This window comes from Miniopterus natalensis, chromosome 18 (assembly GCF_054644295.1).
Source record: "Miniopterus natalensis isolate mMinNat1 chromosome 18, mMinNat1.hap1, whole genome shotgun sequence".
Classification (NCBI taxonomy): Eukaryota; Metazoa; Chordata; class Mammalia; order Chiroptera; family Miniopteridae; genus Miniopterus; species Miniopterus natalensis.
The window spans coordinates 38,050,434-38,067,384 of record NC_142098.1 but is presented as its reverse complement, the minus strand read 5'-3'; the positions used below and the strand labels follow the sequence as shown (position 1 = coordinate 38,067,384).

General features: G+C 54.9%; 2 protein-coding genes across 2 annotated transcripts; both read right to left on the bottom strand.

Moving 5' to 3' along the window:
• Nucleotides 1–3,061: 3,061 nt before the first annotated feature.
• Nucleotides 3,062–5,171, bottom strand: TPRX2 (tetrapeptide repeat homeobox 2). The gene is made up of 3 exons (XM_087827444.1): nucleotides 5,117–5,171; nucleotides 3,999–4,168; nucleotides 3,062–3,505 (listed from the first exon to the last, which is right to left on the bottom strand). The coding sequence occupies exons 1-3, from the start codon at nucleotides 5,169–5,171 to the stop codon at nucleotides 3,062–3,064; spliced, it is 669 nt and encodes a 222-aa protein (XP_087683570.1).
• A 5,379-nt stretch (nucleotides 5,172–10,550) lies between these two features.
• On the bottom strand, nucleotides 10,551–12,791 carry CRX (cone-rod homeobox). The gene is made up of 3 exons (XM_016216715.2): nucleotides 12,680–12,791; nucleotides 12,153–12,304; nucleotides 10,551–11,195 (listed from the first exon to the last, which is right to left on the bottom strand). The coding sequence occupies exons 1-3, from the start codon at nucleotides 12,777–12,779 to the stop codon at nucleotides 10,551–10,553; spliced, it is 897 nt and encodes a 298-aa protein (XP_016072201.2). The 5' UTR covers nucleotides 12,780–12,791.
• Nucleotides 12,792–16,951: the final 4,160 nt, after the last annotated feature.

Here is a 16,951-nt window from a genome sequence, read left to right as displayed (position 1 = left end):
GGAGCTTTTTTTTTTGGGTGGTGTTCATCCTCACCTGAGGATACTTTCTTCCATTGATTTTTGTGAAAGGGAGGGAGGGAGGGAGGGACAGGGAGGGAAACATCGCTGTGAGAGACGCATTAATTGGTTGCCTCCCACACCCGCCCTGACTGGAGCCAGGGTGGAGCCTGCAACCCAGGTGTGTGTCCTTGACCGGGAATTGAACCTGGGGCCCTTTGGTGTGTGGGCCAAGGCTCTAACCACTGCGAGCACACGGGCCAGGGCCCCTTAGGAGCTTTAAACACACTGGTGCCCAGGTCCCACTCCCAGAGACACTGCTTAACTGGCCTGGGGCATTAGAATGTTAAAACTCCAGGTGACAAAGTTTGAGAACCATAGGACCTGGGATGAAGCTGGTGGCTACACCAAGAGGTCCCCCTGCGGTGGGCATCCTGTAGGGACCTGACAGGCCCTGACAGACCTGGAGTTTGGGGGAGCTGGGTCACTTGTCTGGCTGGATGGAGGGCTCCTGTGAGCAGACCCCACGCTAAGACAGGTGAGGTGTCGCATGCCCCACCTTCGTCTCGCCAGGCCGAGGAGCCAGCACACCTGGCTCTCAGGTGATGATTCTGTCCAACTCTAATAGTGCTCGGTCCTGTGTGCCACTCAAAGACTCCACTTGTCGCTGCTGGAAAATGGGTTACCTCTTCAATTTTCTCCAATTCCCATCTTTTCATCCCAGAAGCGGAGGTCCATAGACACTAAAATGAGGAGCTGTCATCTGGAGGCTCTTCCTCCAGCCCCTTGGGTATGGTTTCCTTCTTAGCACCTGCTCCACACTGGTTCCTCCTGCACAATGGACATCATGTCTCTGAGTCCTGATCTACCCCACGCTGTTCCCTGGGTATTTCCTGTGACTCGGAGACCCGTTGAATTCAGAGAGCTTTCTGGCCCCTCTGGCTCCCTCACTCCTGGGCTCTCCGGATTTCCATTGACTTCCTCCCTCTCTCCAATCCTCACAGGGCAAGGACACTTCCACCCCTACCCCCGCCATCTCCACCCAGAGCACCCACAATGCAACCGAGTGTGGGCTTCCCCCAATTGTACAGTGAATCCTTTCTATACACGGGGGTCCTTTTCCTACAAACACCGTGGCCGAGTCTAAAAGCTTCACCTTCTCCAGAGCAAGACACACAGATTCCTATCTTTACCACAGATGCCATGGAGACCAATGGATCTGCACAGGTCACCATGGAAACCACCAGTGATGGACCACTATGGATCGCAGGGCTCACGCAGGTCCCGACAAGATCAACAGTGCTACCCATAGCCATGTGATTGCTGGTGCAGTAATTTTTTTTAATTAATTTTTTTCTTTTTGCTACATATATGCAAACAGGAGAAATCCTCACTCTGGAACCAGCCTGGAGGACACACATATGGGACAGTTCCAAGACCTGCCTTCAGGAAGTCACCTCCTCCCTCCTGCCTGAGCTGAGGGGGAGTCCAGTGCTTTCATTGGGGACATCAGGGCACAGGCTGGGCTTGTGAGGAGAGGCAGGCTAGAGCTTCCTAGGAGATGGTGGAGTCCCCGGTTTAGGCAATTGGGAATGGCAGCTGGTACTGCTAGAAAAAGAAAAGGAATGAAACTGAGGTGTGGGAGGGATCCCGTTTCACTTAATCCAATTACTTTCTACTTAACCCAAACTGTCTCTGTTGGTTAAAAAGTTAATCTGGTTTCTATTCACTGAGGGTCCTTAGGTAACTGGAGGACCCCAGAGGCACCACCCTCCCTCCCCCTACCCAGGGTGTGAACCTGAATCTCATCTCGGCCCTCCAGCCCCCAGGGACTCCTCCACCTCAGCTCCCTCTCCTGGGATAGATGGAAAATTCAGTTTCTCCCTACCCCTCCTACACTGTCAGGGTCTGACTGGAGTTGTGGTTTCGGTGGTTTCTGTGTGTGTGAAAATCCCCACCTGGGTTGGTCAGGTAAACAGGAAGGTGCTTTCATTTTTTCCTGGCTGTCTTCCCCTCCCCCGACCCCAGCACTCCCCTCCAGGGCCTGTCACAAGAGTCCTCCCCCGCCCCAGTCTGATCTAATTCTCTCTGGTCTGCCTGGGCTGGCAGGGCCTAAGAGGATTGGAGCATTTGCTAAATGGGACCTGGAGGGGGTCAGAGGACCAGCTGCAGGAGACCCAGGGGTCAGAACAGCCACAAGGGGGTGGCAGAGGAAGCCAGAGGCAGAGACAGCGGAGAGAAGGGGTGAGCAGCCTCCCACTGAGCTGGGGTGGGGGTAGGGACACCGCAGGAGGGGCAACATGCACGGACTCTGCAGGAAACAGTGTCTACAAGAGAACCATGCACTTTATTAATTTGCAAATTATCAAGCCCAAAACCATGTCTGGAAAAGTTATTAGAATTTTAACAATTTGAGCCAGGTCCCTGGCTCAAAAGAATAGTCAACTGATAACAAAATAATATGTCAACCAAATCCTATAAACACGACAGCTTTTAAAATACCCTCCAAACTGTCAGACAACAAAAAAGTACTAGAAATTAACCTACACAAAGATGTACCTAAGGCCTCGGTGATTAAAATAACAACACTTCGTGAGGACTCTGTAAACAACCAAATGAAGGAATAAATAATACACTTAGTGGTGTATAAAGATATCAGTTACCCCCAGAAACATTCATGGGTTTAATGCAGGTCAAGTTAAAAGGCCGATGAGGCTGCACTGGGAAGTTCCCAGGCAGCAGCACCGAAGCGGAAAATGCTGGGGGGGGGGGGGGGCAGCAATTCCGCTCCCAGGCCTGAGAACCCGCAGGACGCGCGCGGTGACCACACAGTGAACACAGCAAAGGCCACCTCCCGGAGCTGGATAAATGGAGGTGCGCTCAGGCCACACCGCACTGGCCAGACACCCTAGTGGCCTCTGGTGCCGCAGGATCTGCAGGGCTTTGCGGGGACACAGTCCCTTAGAGCCAGTAACATCCAGGGGTCCCAGCCCTTCTCATCCACGAAGTCGTCTCCTTCTTGGTACCCAGACGTGGAGGAGCAGGAGGGTCCCTCTAAGGGGTCTTAGGGTGCGCTCAGCCCTGTGAGATCAGGGGTCACAGTGGGGTCTGGTGAGAAACTTGAGGTGTAGGAGCCCTGAGGCCAGACTGGAGCCGCGGCCGGAGCTGGAGCCGGTGCAGTGGGGACCAAGCCCTGGGCGCCCTGCTCAGGGTCCCACCAGGCCTGGCTGTGGCTGGAGACGCTGGGTTCTGCTTCTGGGAAGACTGCGAAGGGCCTGGGCACAGCGGGGCTGCAGAAACCTGAGCCCTCGGGGTACACAGGGCTGGTGAGGACCACAGGATCCTCCGGGCACACTGGGCCTCCAGGGAACTCAGGATCCTCCGAGAACACAGGGCCCGAAAGCGCGCAGACTCCCGGGCCCCGGGGCATCCCGCCGGTTCCCAGGCCCTGCCCCCTGGGCAGGCCCAGCAGCCTAGTGACTTTGGCCCTGCGGTTCTTGAACCACACCTGGGGGGAGAGGGGACAGGGAGCAAGTGTCAGAGGGGAGACGCTTCCAGCACCCACCTCTGCCCAGGTGTGAGGCTGCTCGGGTGAGAAGGGCCCGCCTCACACCTCTCCCTGGGGTGGCCCGGGGTTCCGTGGCCTGGGGAAGGGGGGCTGGGAGGCACAGAAGGCAGGAGGAGCAGGGCTCGGACACCCAGGGGCCAGGAAGAGCTCTGCCTGCCTGAGAGGATCTCGGGGCTCACAGGGGCCCTGAGGTCTAGGCCTGGGGAGACCCGAGGGGCTTCGGCCGGAGCTGGATCCTGTCGGCCAGTTTGCACCACACAGGGCTGAGGTGGACTCGAGGCCCAGCCTGAGTCCACACGGTGACCCCTTGCTATTGGGGTGACCCAGGGCACACTTGGCCCCTGGCCTCCGTCTCCGTGTCTCCACCTACAGTGCGGGAGGCGCCGCGGGCGCGGGTCCGTGGGGTGACCCCGGGTGCGCGGGGCGCCCGCACCTGGACTTGCTGCTCCCGAAGGTTCAGCCAGGCCGCCAGGGTCTCGCGGTCCTGGTAGGTCGGGTACCGGTTCCTCTCAAAGAATTTCTCCAGCTCCTGGCGCTGCTGGGCGCTGTACACTGTGCGCTCCTGCCGCCGCCTCTTCGTGCGCGTTGGGGACCGCGAGGAGCCTGGGCAAGGGGAAAACAGGGTCAGAGGAGCCCCAGGCAGCCCCAGCCCCCCAGGGCCCTCCGAGGGTCCCGTCTGGGCCAGGCCCCGTGAGCAGAGGGGGTCCCCTGAGGGCAGCGGCTTGGACGAGAGTGTGGCGTCTGGACCGCGGCCCAGACCCTCCACCTTCCTACTCAGACCCCTGAGCAGGAAGCTCAGACCCTGCCCAGGCGTCAGTGTTCACGTCTCTGAAATGGGCCTGGTAACAGCGCCTGGATTGTTACTGTTACAGGCCCCACAGCCAGGGAAGGCAGGCAGGCCCGGCCTCAGGCTCAGCCAGGGGGGCCCCAGGCGGGCTTCCCCTCACCCCACCCTCCCCTCCCCTCATTCAACGACTGAAGCCGCCCGACACTTGCAGGGGCCACTGTTTAATTCTATCCCCAAGCTCACTGGGCCCCCCCAGACAAGCTGGTCCTGGTCTGGATGCCCAGGAGCCTCCAGCGTCAGCCACAGGATGCCACCCTGTGCCCCAGCCCTCCCGGTCGGCCCCCTCACCCGTGACACTCCCGGGTTCTTGCATCCTGGATGCTGCGGCGCTGTCTGCGTTTGAGGCTCTGTGCAGAAGGCCTGCAGCTTAAATACCATCTTCGCTCAAGCCCACCCTCAGGGCTCGCCGGAAGGGTCCTGGGAACCATCCTTCCTCCCCACAGCACTCAGCCAGCCCGGGGCAGGAGCCACAGTGACTGATTAATTCTTTCATTGGGCAGCTACTGCAGTTGGCCCTGTCCTGGGGGCTGGGAAATCTGTGACAAGACAGCCTTGGTCCTGCCCTCAGGGAGCTCTAACTCAGGGGGACCCGGCATTTTGTCCGTGCAGGGTGCTCATCGCAGGAAAGGGTCCCTCCAGTCAGCCAGCCAGTGCCCAGGGGTCATCCTATCCCTTCCCAGTCCTGGGAGCCCCACGTCGCCCACCCTCCAAGCTGCCTCCTCGAATGTCTTCAGAGCCCACTCGAAGGCCACCAGGCATGTGCCCTGATAGGAAATTGAACCGTGGACCCTCGCTTGCATGACAGGCTGAGGATCTAAACCACTGAACTACACCAGCCAGGGCTGTTCTTGCCAGTTTTTGTATATCAAGGTTATGCAGGCCTCATGAAACAAAATGAGAAATGTTTCCTCCCTTTTGAGACCCTGAAAGTTTGCCTAAGATCCTTGTAATTTCCTTCTTTTTTTTTTTTTTTGAATCCTTACCCAAGGATATTTTTTCCATTGCTTCCCAAAGAGAATGGAATGGAGGGAGGAAGGAGAGGGAGAGAGGTTGGTTGCCTCCTGTACTTGCCCCAACCAGGGATCAAACCCACAACCTGGTTTAGTGCCCTTGACCGGGAATCCAACCGGAGACCGCTTGGTCCACTGGCCGACGCTCTAACCACTGAGCCAAACTGGCCAGGGCCGTGATTTTTTCTTATTGTGGGTCCCAGGCTTGATTTCAGCAGGAGGGCGTGGGGGGAGGGCATCGCTTAGTGAAAGCTGCGGGTCTCGGAGCAGGGCCCTCCCCCGCGGTGGAGGCCTGAGGCTAATCCCTGCTAATTCCAGCGGCCTGCACAGGCTGGGCGGGCTGGGCAATCGGATTAGAGCTTTAGCCCGGTTCAGGGACAAAGGAAACAGCCGGGAGGGTCTCAGAGATCGGGAGGGACACAGACGAGGGAGGAGGAACACCAGGGGGTGAGGGGAGAGAGGGAGAGGGAAAGGGAGCAGACAGACTCAGGCCTGAGGGTTGGCCCAGAAGGAAGAAACCGGGGGAGTGGCAGGCGGGACCACGAGGAGGGTGCAGGCCAGGCCCCAGGAGAGGCCGCATCCCAACCAGACGCCCGGGAGCCCCGGTTCTACTTGGTGCTTGTGGACTTGGGGCAGCTTGCTCAGCCTGCCTCTGCCTCAGTCTCTCCCTGGGAAGTGGGGGTAATGAGCCCGCCTATCTGAGCACAGCAGCGAGCGCCTGGGGGTTTCTGAGCGCTCGGGACTGGCTTTCCCGTGCCTGGCAGACGGCACCCGCTCAGGGTAGTCGCCGGTCTCCCTTCCACCCCGTGTACTGGGGCGCAGCACATATCCTGTGACGCCCACCCACTTGAAGCCTACAGTTGCTGAGTTTGGACAACTGCAGACAGTCGTGGAGCCACCACCATAATCAAGATTTAGAATATTTTTGTTTTTGTTATTGTTAATCCTCACCAGAGGATTTTTTCCATTGATTTTTTTTTTTATTTTTTTTTTTAGAGAGAAAGTGGAAGGGAGAGGGATGTTGCTTCCTGCATACTCCCCAGGCGGGGGCAAGGATCGAGCCTGCAACCTAGGTGTGTGCCCTTGACCGGGAATCGAACCCGAGACCCTCTGGTAAGCGGGCCAATGCTGTAACCACTGAGCCATGCCAGCCAGGGCAAGATATAGGACATTTCTAACCCAAAAAGATCCCCTTGCGGCGAATCCCGCCGGCTGACACCCGCTGCTCGCTGCCGCTGCAGGCCCCTCGTCTAGTTTCAGGCGCGGTCACCGGCAGGTGTGGCTCTGGACCCGGAGTCCCCGTCACGCTCGTGCTGTGCACCAAGTTGCTGTTTGCCAGGCCATTGCCTTTTCTTAATCTTCATTGTTGAAAGTGCTACAGATGTCCCTGTTTCCCCCCACTGACCCCCCCCCAGGCCAGGTCATCGCTTCTAACTGCTGAGGAATGTCCCATCGTCAGCGTCACCTCTGTTTGCTTCTCCCTTTACCTGTCGATGGACATTTGGGGAGTGTCCAGTTTGAGGCCACCGTGAATAAAGCTGCCACGAATGACACAGCACAAGTCAAAAAAAAAAAAAAAATCCGGTTAAGATAAACATTCAGAGTTGCCTTGGGGCGGTGAACACACATACGGTGTAGAGACGACCGGGTGCAGAACTGCTCCGAAACCCCTGCGACTTGGCCGAGCGGTGTCGCCCCAGTCAGTTCAGTGGGAAGGAGCCGCCTAGCGGGATGCCGCCGGGGTCCCCGCGGAGCCGGCGCCGTTTCTTCCAGAGGCTGCGATGCTCCGGCCGGCCGAGCGCGTTCGCTGTCCGTTCATCTGTCCATTGACGTTCGGGCTGTTTCCATCTTTTGGTTTTTGAGAGTAGCACTGTGTACAGGGTTGTGTGTGAACACGTTTTCAGTTCTTTGGGGTACACACTTAGGAGTGGGACTGCTGGGTCTCTATCTCAGTACAGACCTTTTTTGTCACCCAAACAGAAGCCCGGTACCCACTAAGCAGACCCTACCCGCCCCCTCCCTCCAGCCCCGGGCAGCCACTAATCTACTTTCTGTCTCTAAGGATTTGCCTGTTCTGGACAGTTCCGATAAATGGAGTCCTACAATACGCGGCCTTTTGCTCCTGGTGTCTTCTGTGAATTTACTGAGTACCACTGACCGGCATACTTCAAAATGGGAAAGAATGGTGCATTTTAGGGGATGTGTGTTTTAACCACAAAAATAAATAAGTGTACATTATTAGCATGGACCGGTCTTCAGGACCACCTACTTACTATAATAATCTCATTTAATTCTCTCAAAGTGGGTCTTCTTGATGCCCCAGGTGGGGAAACTGAGGCTGGGGAAAATGACTCGCCCAAGGTCATGTGACCAGCAGTGGTTGTGCCCCGGCTCGGACAGCAAGTCTGTCTGACCCTAGCAACCCCCCTGGGAGTCAGCGGAGAGGGACAGAAGCAGAGAAAGGTGACCTAGAGGTGGAGACACAGAAGGTCAGAAGCAAAGGGAATGGGCAGGAGGAAGAACGAAAAAGGCAAAAAATACAGCAAAAACAGATGGACCTGGGAGCCTGGGAGACGGTCCAGGGGAAGAGAGAGAGAAGAGAAGGGACTGGAGAGAAATGGTGGGAATGAAATGACCCAGGACAGGAGGTGGAGGGAGAAAGAGGTAGGATGGAGCCGCAGAGGTCGATGGGAACCCTTCAGCCTGTCGCGGCCACTGAGGCAGGACGCAGGGGCGCAGCGAGGCCGGGGCGGTGGAGGCGGGTCATCTGGAGCCTGCGGCCCTGCTGCACTGGCTCTAGGGAGGCAGCAAGGGAAACGGAGGAAGCCCGTGGGGGCCCAGGCCCCTGAGACAGAAGGTGCGGGAGAGGGAAGAGAGAGCACGCCCTGTTTCTACCTTTCTGGCTTTTCCTTCCACCGAAATAAAAACAATCAACCAGACTTTAAATGGGATTCAATGTTTTAATCATTTTCACTCCGAGAGGGGCCAGGGATGGGGACCTAGGAGTCCAGGGAGTGAGAAAGGGAAGGATAGAGGGCCCGTGGCCCCTTCCTACTGTCCCCACTTCCCTTGTCACTCGTCCTGGCTTTGGAGAGCAGACCGTTTGACGTCGATGGCTGGAGAACCGCAGCTCCGGGGACTAGCCCAGGAGCCTCCTAACAGATCCATTCCTCGCTCTTGCCAAGTCCTCAGAAGACCCCAGGATAGGAGTCTCTTGTGTCCCTACCCTCCTTCAGAACGCCACATCCATCCATCAGGCCCTCCCAGAACCCCCTTATCAAGCCGCCTTTGAACTGCTTGCACAGAGAGGGCGTGTCCAAGTCCTGTTTGCACCCAGGACCCCGGCCTCTGGCACAGAGCGTGGGAGTGACTACAAAATGAATAACTGACACTGCGCTCTGGTCCCAACCTAGACACAGATCCAGAGCACAGTGTGGTCTCCTCTCATCTGTCCCCTGTGAATTTTGTCTGGATCCCCCATCCTGCACCCCAGCATGTGCCATCCTCCTTGGTTTATCAGTGTCCCACTCTGGATTCAGGGCCTCTCCTGGTTTAATGTCACAGAGCCCAGCATGACGCAGGCCCATAAGAGATCACCCAGCGGTGTATTGAGCAAAACATCTCTGTGGCCCCTAGTGATCACACTGTGCCTGAAGATGTGAAGACATCTCTTGGCCTGAACCCAGAACATTTATCTGATGTCTGCCAGCCTCTCTTTACACTGAGGCTTCCTCCCGATACCTCTTCCTGCTCTGGGGGCCTGGAACCAGCTCCTACTAACTCATAAACACAGATTACACACATCTCTTCCCAACTCTGAGTTCGGTGACCTCAGATTGGTGCCTTGAACTTAGCCACAGTGGGAGTATTTACACCACAGAAATTGGCAAACAATAGTTGTTAGCCGTCTACCAGCATACCACCGCCTTCCCACCCTACTGTCTTCTACCCCATGCCTTGTGAAAGCCACGAGTGAAAGGCTCCTGGCTCCTGCCTCCCCCAAGCCACAAATGAAAGGACAAGTCAGGCTGAGGTGGCAGAGGCCAAAGCACCAAACTTCCAAGAGTGTCAAAATGCCTGACTCCTTCTGAAATTCTCCCAGTGCTGTCGCTGTTGCTGAGGGTCAAATTATATTGAAAGAAATGTGGTGCTGCTCCAGGCCAAGCACTGTTGTCCAATCCCACAATCAAAACTGCAAGCAAAGAATCTAAAAGAGGGATCATCTATTTGAAATGTGGGCCTTCCTCCAAATCTGTCCTTACCCCTCCGGCTTTTTTATATTTATAGGTGGGAAGCTTGTCGCCTCCTATTCTCTTTGACATACCCACAACTAGAGGTGGTCCACCCCTTGCAACTACCACAGTTCCTCCAACGTCTGGGTGAACTTCACCTTTAGACAATCCTAGAACAAAAGGAAAAAACTAGACACGGGTCAGGCAACTTGCCTTCCATTCTCCTACCAAATGTGCCCAGTGTCCGATGAATGAAGGCTGAAGTACCTTTAAGACGAAACTAAGAAGAAATAAATACTAGATACAGAGCAAACAGCCCCCCTCATCTACCAAGTAAACCTGACATTTGTGAAGTCTGTTAAAATAGCCGAATAAATGTTCTTGATTTAACTGTATGATTGGCCTAAGGTTCCATGATGAAGCCTCTTACAGTCTGTCTTTGGAAGTTCTAGAAGGATCTCTAGCCATATGCTAAAGACGTGTCTCACATGAAAAGTAAAGGAATTGATTCTCCCTACTTGTTTGTTCAAGGGCATCTCGATTCCAACCTAAATATTACCCCCAAGTCAAGCGCAAGTTTGGTTTCATTTAGTTTGGGGGCAAGTTCTCAACACCAGTCTGGGGCTCATGGTTTAAAATGCCAGTTTGAATCAGTACGAGATGGTGCTGGGTTGAGGGAATTACCAAGCCCTGCTGAGCTGCCCCAGGGAAGGGAGGAGCCCCCCCAGGGAGGAAAGGGGTGGGCTGTGTTGGGTTAAGCTGCTCGGGAAATGGAAGCGGCCACAGCCTTTGGCAGGATGGCTGGCTCCTGCTGCTTTCTCGGAGCTGCCAACCCGGTATCTAAGCTTCAGGGAGGCGGATTTAAGCAAGAGGTGGAGGGAGATGGACAGTTGCTTCTATAAGATCTGAAACTTCCAGGCACTCTGATCCTTGTAGTCCAGAGGATCCATGGGGTTGTAGGCAAATTTCCAGGTGCCTGTGGGGTCCTTGAATTCCAAGCTGTCCACAGGGCTGTAGGCGCCATAGCTCTGGCCTGACAGGGAGGCGGGGGACTGGGCCAGGGCGGGTCCCACGGAGGGGCCGGAAAGGGGGCTGAGAGCTGGGCCCCCCAGCTGGGGCACCATGGGAGAAAGGTAGGGATCCAGGCCACTGAAGAAGGAGCTGGGAGACCCATAGGCTGAGGGGGAAGAGCAGAAAGCAGGGGCTGGGGCATAAGTCATGGCGTAGGGCGCCGAGGTCAGAGAAGGCCCTGAGGCCACTAGCCCAGCCCGCTGGGCCTCGGGCAAAGGGGACGGTGAGGCTGGGCTCCAGATGGACACGGTGGCCACCGCCGCGCTGGGGGAGCCGGAGGGCCCGGGCAGAGGGGGGCTGTAGGAATCCGAGATGCCCAGGGGGTCTGGGCAGACGTCAGCAGAGGGCCGCGGGGGCGCGCCTGCCTTCCTCTTGGCCGGGCGAGCCTTGGCCTGTGGCCCTGGCGGCTGCTGCTGCTGCTGTTGCTGTCGCTGCTGGCGGCATTTAGCCCTGCGGTTCTTGAACCACACCTGGGGGCAGAGGAGAGAGCGGGGTGGGGGGGGGGGTGAGCGGGGAGGGGACCCAGGAGAGCCCTCATGGTGCCCAGGAATGATGCCGCTTATTGCTGAGACGTGCCAGTCACGCCTCTCCACTTCACAGTCAGCCGGGGGCATTCCATCCATCCATCCGTCCGTCCGTCCGTCCGTCCGTCCGTCCATCCATCATCATTCATACACACAACTGTATATATACATTCGTGCAAACACACATATATCCATCCATCCACCCAGCCAGTCATTTATATGCACATAAATACATTCATCCATCAATACATACACACAATCATACGCCTATATATATAACTGTACATACATACACACATATATCCATCCGATCATGTGTGCATACATAGTCATACAAACACACACACACATATACATTCATCCAATCAGTTAATAAACACGCATTAACCGTCTTCTACGTCGGTGAAGGTGACACTTTAGTTGAGAGAGAGAGATTGTAAATAAACAGGAAGCCAGTAAATCACACAGTATTTGAGAGGGTGATAAATACTGGGGAAGAACCAATGGAGCAGGATGGGGGGGCAGTGAGTTGGGGGATGGGGAGAGATCGCAACTTCCAATTCAACCGTCGGTATAGGTCTCCTTGACTGGCACGGTGACTAGGTTGGTTGGTGAAGATCTTGAACGGGGTGATGGGGGATAAACGTTCAGGTAGAGGGAACAGAGAGTGCAAAGGTCCTGAGGCAGGAGTGGGCTTGGCAGGCATGTTAGAGGAAGGACAGGGGCCAGTGGGCTGAAGTGGAGTGAGAGTGGTAGAGACAAGGCCAGTGAATAGTGTGTGGGGCGGGGGGTGAAGGGTTTTTAGGGCCCTCTGTGACTGGCTGCCACTCTGTGACCTCTCCTTCCTCCCGCCACTCTGGGTCCCAGGAAGGGGTGGGAGGGCCCAGGGAGCAGATACCCCACCTGAACCCTGGACTCAGGCAGGTTGATCTTCAGAGCCACCTCCTCGCGGGCATACACATCCGGGTACTGGGTCTTGGCAAACAGCGCCTCCAGCTCCTCCAGCTGGCTCCGGGTGAAGGTGGTCCGCTCCCGCCGCTGCTTTCTCGGGGCGCCTGGGTGGGGGACAGGAAGATGGGACTCCCTGGTGACCGGGGCCTCCCATTGGCGTGTGGCCCCGAGGGCATGTGGGACCCCACGGAGCCCTTTCTGGGTGCTCATCTGCCCTGACCTTCTAGACCTCACTCTGCCCCCCAGGGAATGGGTCCCCCTTCCAGAACGCTCCCCACTCCCTCACCCCAGAAGGAACCACCATCCTGAATTTCTATGAACGTCCATATGCTTCCCTCCAAGTGGCATGCAGGAGTGTTTTGCATTTGTGTATGGCCCTGATGTCACCCCTGTGACTGCCATCTTCTTCCTAAGGACAAGGGGCCCCAGAGGCCCCACCGATGGGAGTCATCTGGGGTGGTGGGGGAGACTGTACTCACTTGGATAGGACACAGCTTGGTGCATCAGGTCCACACTGGGGCCACTCAGAGCCAAGGCGTTGACGGAATAGTGGGGCCCCGGGTTCATATACGCCATCATGATCTTCGGGGCCTCTGGGGCCCAGGTCGGTGGGCCTGCAAGAGAAGGGCGGGCAGGGCTCAGACACTCCCCAGCTACCTCATGGTGACAGGAAGATTAGGTTCAAATCCTGCCTCAGCCTCTTAGCTATGTGACCTTAGGCCTCTGTGCCTCAGTTTCCCCAGCTATAAAAATGGCCCACTGCTAAGGGTCCTCAAAGCTTCACTGAGACTCTGTCTGTAGAGCAGAGCTGAAGCTGTAGCGGACGCCACAAATAAAAGCCCTTCTTCTATTCTGTGCCTTAAAAAATCTGATCCTGCCCTGGCTGGTGTGGCTCAGTCGGTCGGGCATTGGCCCCGACACCAAAAGGTCGCCGGTTCGATCCCTGATCAGAGCACATGCCCAGGTTGTGGGCTTGATCCCTGGTGGGGGACATGCAAGAGGCAGCCGATTGATGTCTCGCTCTCACATCGATGCTTCTCTCCCTCACTCTAAAAATCAATAAACTATTCTTTAAAAAGAAAGAAATATTTTTAAATTGCAATTTAAAATTTATAATTTTGTGTGTGTATGTGTGTTTTAGAGACCATAAACTACCTCGTTATATATAACATAAAGTATATAATATATACAATATATATTTTTATATTCAAAGAAAAAATATGGTGTTGAGCATGCTATTTGTGATTTTTATTATTTTACTTTAATTTAAAATCTTGAAAAAATTTTCAGTTATAATTGACATTCAATATATTGGTTTCAGGTGTACAACATAGCCATTTGTGATTTTTAAAACAGGCAATGATTATATATTATTATTATTATTATTATTATTATTATTATTATTTAGGCTGGTCTATGTGTAAGACATTTCCAGGAGGGGCACAGAGAGGGTAAAAGTGGCTGCCTCTTGTTTTTACAGTTTGGATAACTTTTTAACCATAAATACGTGTAACCTTTTCAAAAACAAAAACAATAAACTCTAAAAAAACCCAAAAAACTCCCAAAACATTGCCCTGGCCGGGTAGCTCAGTTGGTTAGAGCTCCATCCGATTGGCCAAGGTTGTGGGTTTGATCCTCCGTCAGGGCACATACAAGCACCAGCCAATGATGGGAACAGCAAGTCGCTCTCTCTCTAAAAAAAAAAAAAAAATTTAATTAATTAAAACATTAAAAAATCAAGAAAAGGAAGATAAAAACATGAGGACCTTTCCAAGGGCCCCTCTTGTCCTCACTAAGATGCCTCAGAAAAGCTCGCAGCTCCTCCGGACACCAGCAAGAGCTGTCCTGAGCCAGGAACCCCGTCCCCGGTTCAAAGGCCCCTCGGCAGCTGGCGGCGCCTGGGCAGGACTGTGCACCTACTGAACACGACACACTGCAAGGCTGTCCCCAGCTCTGTCAGCCGCCTCTCACCGCCCGTCCGTCTCCTCTCTCACTTGGACGGGAGAGTTCTGCTTATTATAAATCGAGGCAGATATTTTTCGACAGTTTCCTGTGCTCTAGGAACTAGGGATGTAACAAGAAATTACACGCACAGGATCTCTGTCCAGCATCAAGTCAGAGAAACAGGCTGTGAACAAGGAAGCAGATTTTTTTAGAAAATTCAAATGTTTTTAGAAAATCCAAAAGAGTTTCAAGAACCCTGAGGAAAATTAAATGAGGGTAATAACATAAGGGTCCTCAGTCAGGAGGTGACCTTGGAGCTGCCAAGTGGAGGACTTGGTATCGGCCAAGGCAAGGTCTCAGGGTCCAGGCTTTTCCAGGCAGAGGGAACAGCAGGTGTAAAGGCCTGGAGGCTGGAATTGTGTGTGTTTTTCTTGTAGGAGAAACAAGGAATCCAGTGTGACTGGAACAAGTAATCACGGGGGGAAGCAGACTAAGATTACGTAGGACCCTATAGGAAGGTCATGGGGAAGCTCAGTGCTGATAATAATAGTAATAAAAGCAAAAACATTAACCCCTGAGAATCTATTGGTGCCCGAGGCAGTGCCCAATCATCTTCACCCTAGTCTTCCCACACTTGAATTGTCCTTCCCACTGAGCAGAGCTGACGTGGACAACCAACAGGACATCACCGAAGTGACAGTGCTCAAGCCATCCTATGGAGAGGTCTGCGCGGCGAGGGACTGAGGCCTCCTGCCAACAGCCATGGGAATGAGCCCCCGGTCAAGCCTGAAACCACTGCCCTGGTCGACATCTGAATACGGCAGCATGAGACACCCTGAGCCTGAATCACGCAGTCATGCTGCTCGGGGACTCTTGTCTCCCAGAAGCTGTATGCCATCGCGCACATTTACTGTTTTAAGCTTCCAAGCTTGGGGGTCATTTGTTGCACAGCCATAGATCACTCACACCCAAGACTTCTCTGTGCAGATTGAGCCCTCAGCACAGCCTAGGGAGGTAGAGACGGTCTTACTATTATGTTCCCATTTTACAGATGAGAACATCTTTGGGCTCAGGCTCCGGGACTTGCCCAGGGTCACACACAGGCTGTAAGCGAGGACCCAGGATTCCTGGAGGACTCCTGACGGCCCTTTCTCCCAGCCCCAGCCGGGGTTCCCTGTGTCCTCTCTCTTCTCCAGGGAGCGATGATGTCCCATCGGAACCTCCGGAGAGGGTGGAAACGGAGAGAATCTGAACGTGTCCTGCTTGGGACAATTTGCAGCACCCAGGACAAAAGCATCCACGTCCGGCGTCCTCGGCATGGAAACTGCGGAGGCGCCAGGTGACCCTGCTAAGCACTGGCCTCCGGAAAGACTACGGCTCTCTCCCTGGGCGATCCGGCCTACGGCTGGGAATCAGAGCCTGGGGGGGAGAGTGTTAGCTCCAGGCTGAGCAGTTGATAATGATAGTGGCCTCCAGGGCCCAGGGTTTGCCACTCCTCAGACAGTGACAGGAAGGGAAGATTGGAGCAGAGAGTAACAAGCCCTGGCCAGGTGGTTAGACCATAGTCCCGATACACGAAGGCTGGGGCTTGGATCCCGGGCCGGGGCACATACAAGACTCAGCCAATGAGGCATAAATAGGTGGAACCAGAAATCAGTGTTTCTCTCTCTAAAATCAATCAATAAAATTAAATTCTACAGGTGAGGAAACAGCCTGAGGGATGGGGAGGAAGGTGCCCACCCCAGGTCAGGCAGCTGACAACCAGAACGACCTCCAGTTGGGATTCCCAAGCGCTCAGATACTGTCCCCGGGGCCTCGGAACAAGATCTCGGGGACCCAGTGAAAACTTCCTGTTATCATTCCATATCACGAGGAGGAAACCGGGGTTCAGAGGAAAGTCCCCTGAGCCAGCACCTGTCCCCCGAGCCTGTGCCTTCCTGATCACCAAGCTGTGTGGCCTCTTAGGGCACTCACCACGGCTCCACGGAGCCTGGATGTCCATTTCTCAGATAAGGAAACTGAGGCTGTCTGTCTGTCAATTCTTAAGGTCACACGAGGTGTGTGTGGCACAGCCAGGAATAGAACCCAGATATCTCAGGCCCCAGAGCCCTGGCCTTGACCCTCAAGTCTACCCAGGTTTCTCCCAAAGTGGGATGAGGCCAGCCCCCTCCCGTGACACGAGCTTGCTGTGGCTCATCTGACTGAATCATCGTGACAATTTACCATTGTCCCCACTTCGAAGATGAGAAAACTGAGGCTCAGAAAGGTCCCGTGAAGGGCCCGAGGCCGCATGGCGAGCAAGGGCAGTTTTAAACACATACTCCGTAGCTCCACGTCAGCCTTGGCAAGGCTCCCAGCTCAGCCTCATTCAAGGTCCTGCTTTGTCAGATCTCGGTGGCCCTGGGGGGCTCCTCCATGCAGTGGGACAATGAGATGGGACAGGGGAAAGCCAGAGCCTCTGGGAGCAGCGAGGTCCCCACGAAATCAATTCCCAGCACTGTGACCGTCCATTTCCCAGTCCCCTTGGGCTGTCAGTCTGTCTCTCTTTCCTCCCTCCCGCTGCGGCCCCCAAACCTTGGCCCTCGGTGTGTGTCGCCTCAACTCTATTTCTGTCATCCATCCATCTATTCGACAAATATTCAGGCATCCCGACCACTTGCCAGGCATGGGAGGAAGTCAAGGCTCGGTGGGGAGACGGGCAATTAGTGGGGAAACGCACAACTGATGGGAAGGTTTCAGGGGTGATGAGCTTTAAAAAAATCCCTCCCTGGCCCGTGTGGCTCGGTTCGTTGGGCGTCCTCGGCCGC

Bases quoted from the DNA above. Each gene is read 5' to 3' on its own strand.
- CRX (XM_016216715.2), bottom strand. From the start codon at position 12,779: ATGATGGCGTATATGAACCCGGGGCCCCACTATTCCGTCAACGCCTTG. The intron at 12,305-12,679 runs GTGAGTACAGTC...TCCCCCACCCAG, and splicing joins CCAAGCTGTGTCCTATCCAA to GCGCCCCGAGAAAGCAGCGG. The intron at 11,196-12,152 runs GTGGGGTATCTG...CTCTGCCCCCAG, and splicing joins TGCCTGAGTCCAGGGTTCAG to GTGTGGTTCAAGAACCGCAG.
- TPRX2 (XM_087827444.1), bottom strand. From the start codon at position 5,171: ATGCCTGGTGGCCTTCGAGTGGGCTCTGAAGACATTCGAGGAGGCAGC. The intron at 4,169-5,116 runs GTGGGCGACGTG...CCCCTTGCCCAG, and splicing joins TCGAGGAGGCAGCTTGGAGG to GCTCCTCGCGGTCCCCAACG. The intron at 3,506-3,998 runs GTGCGGGCGCCC...CTCTCCCCCCAG, and splicing joins TTCGGGAGCAGCAAGTCCAG to GTGTGGTTCAAGAACCGCAG.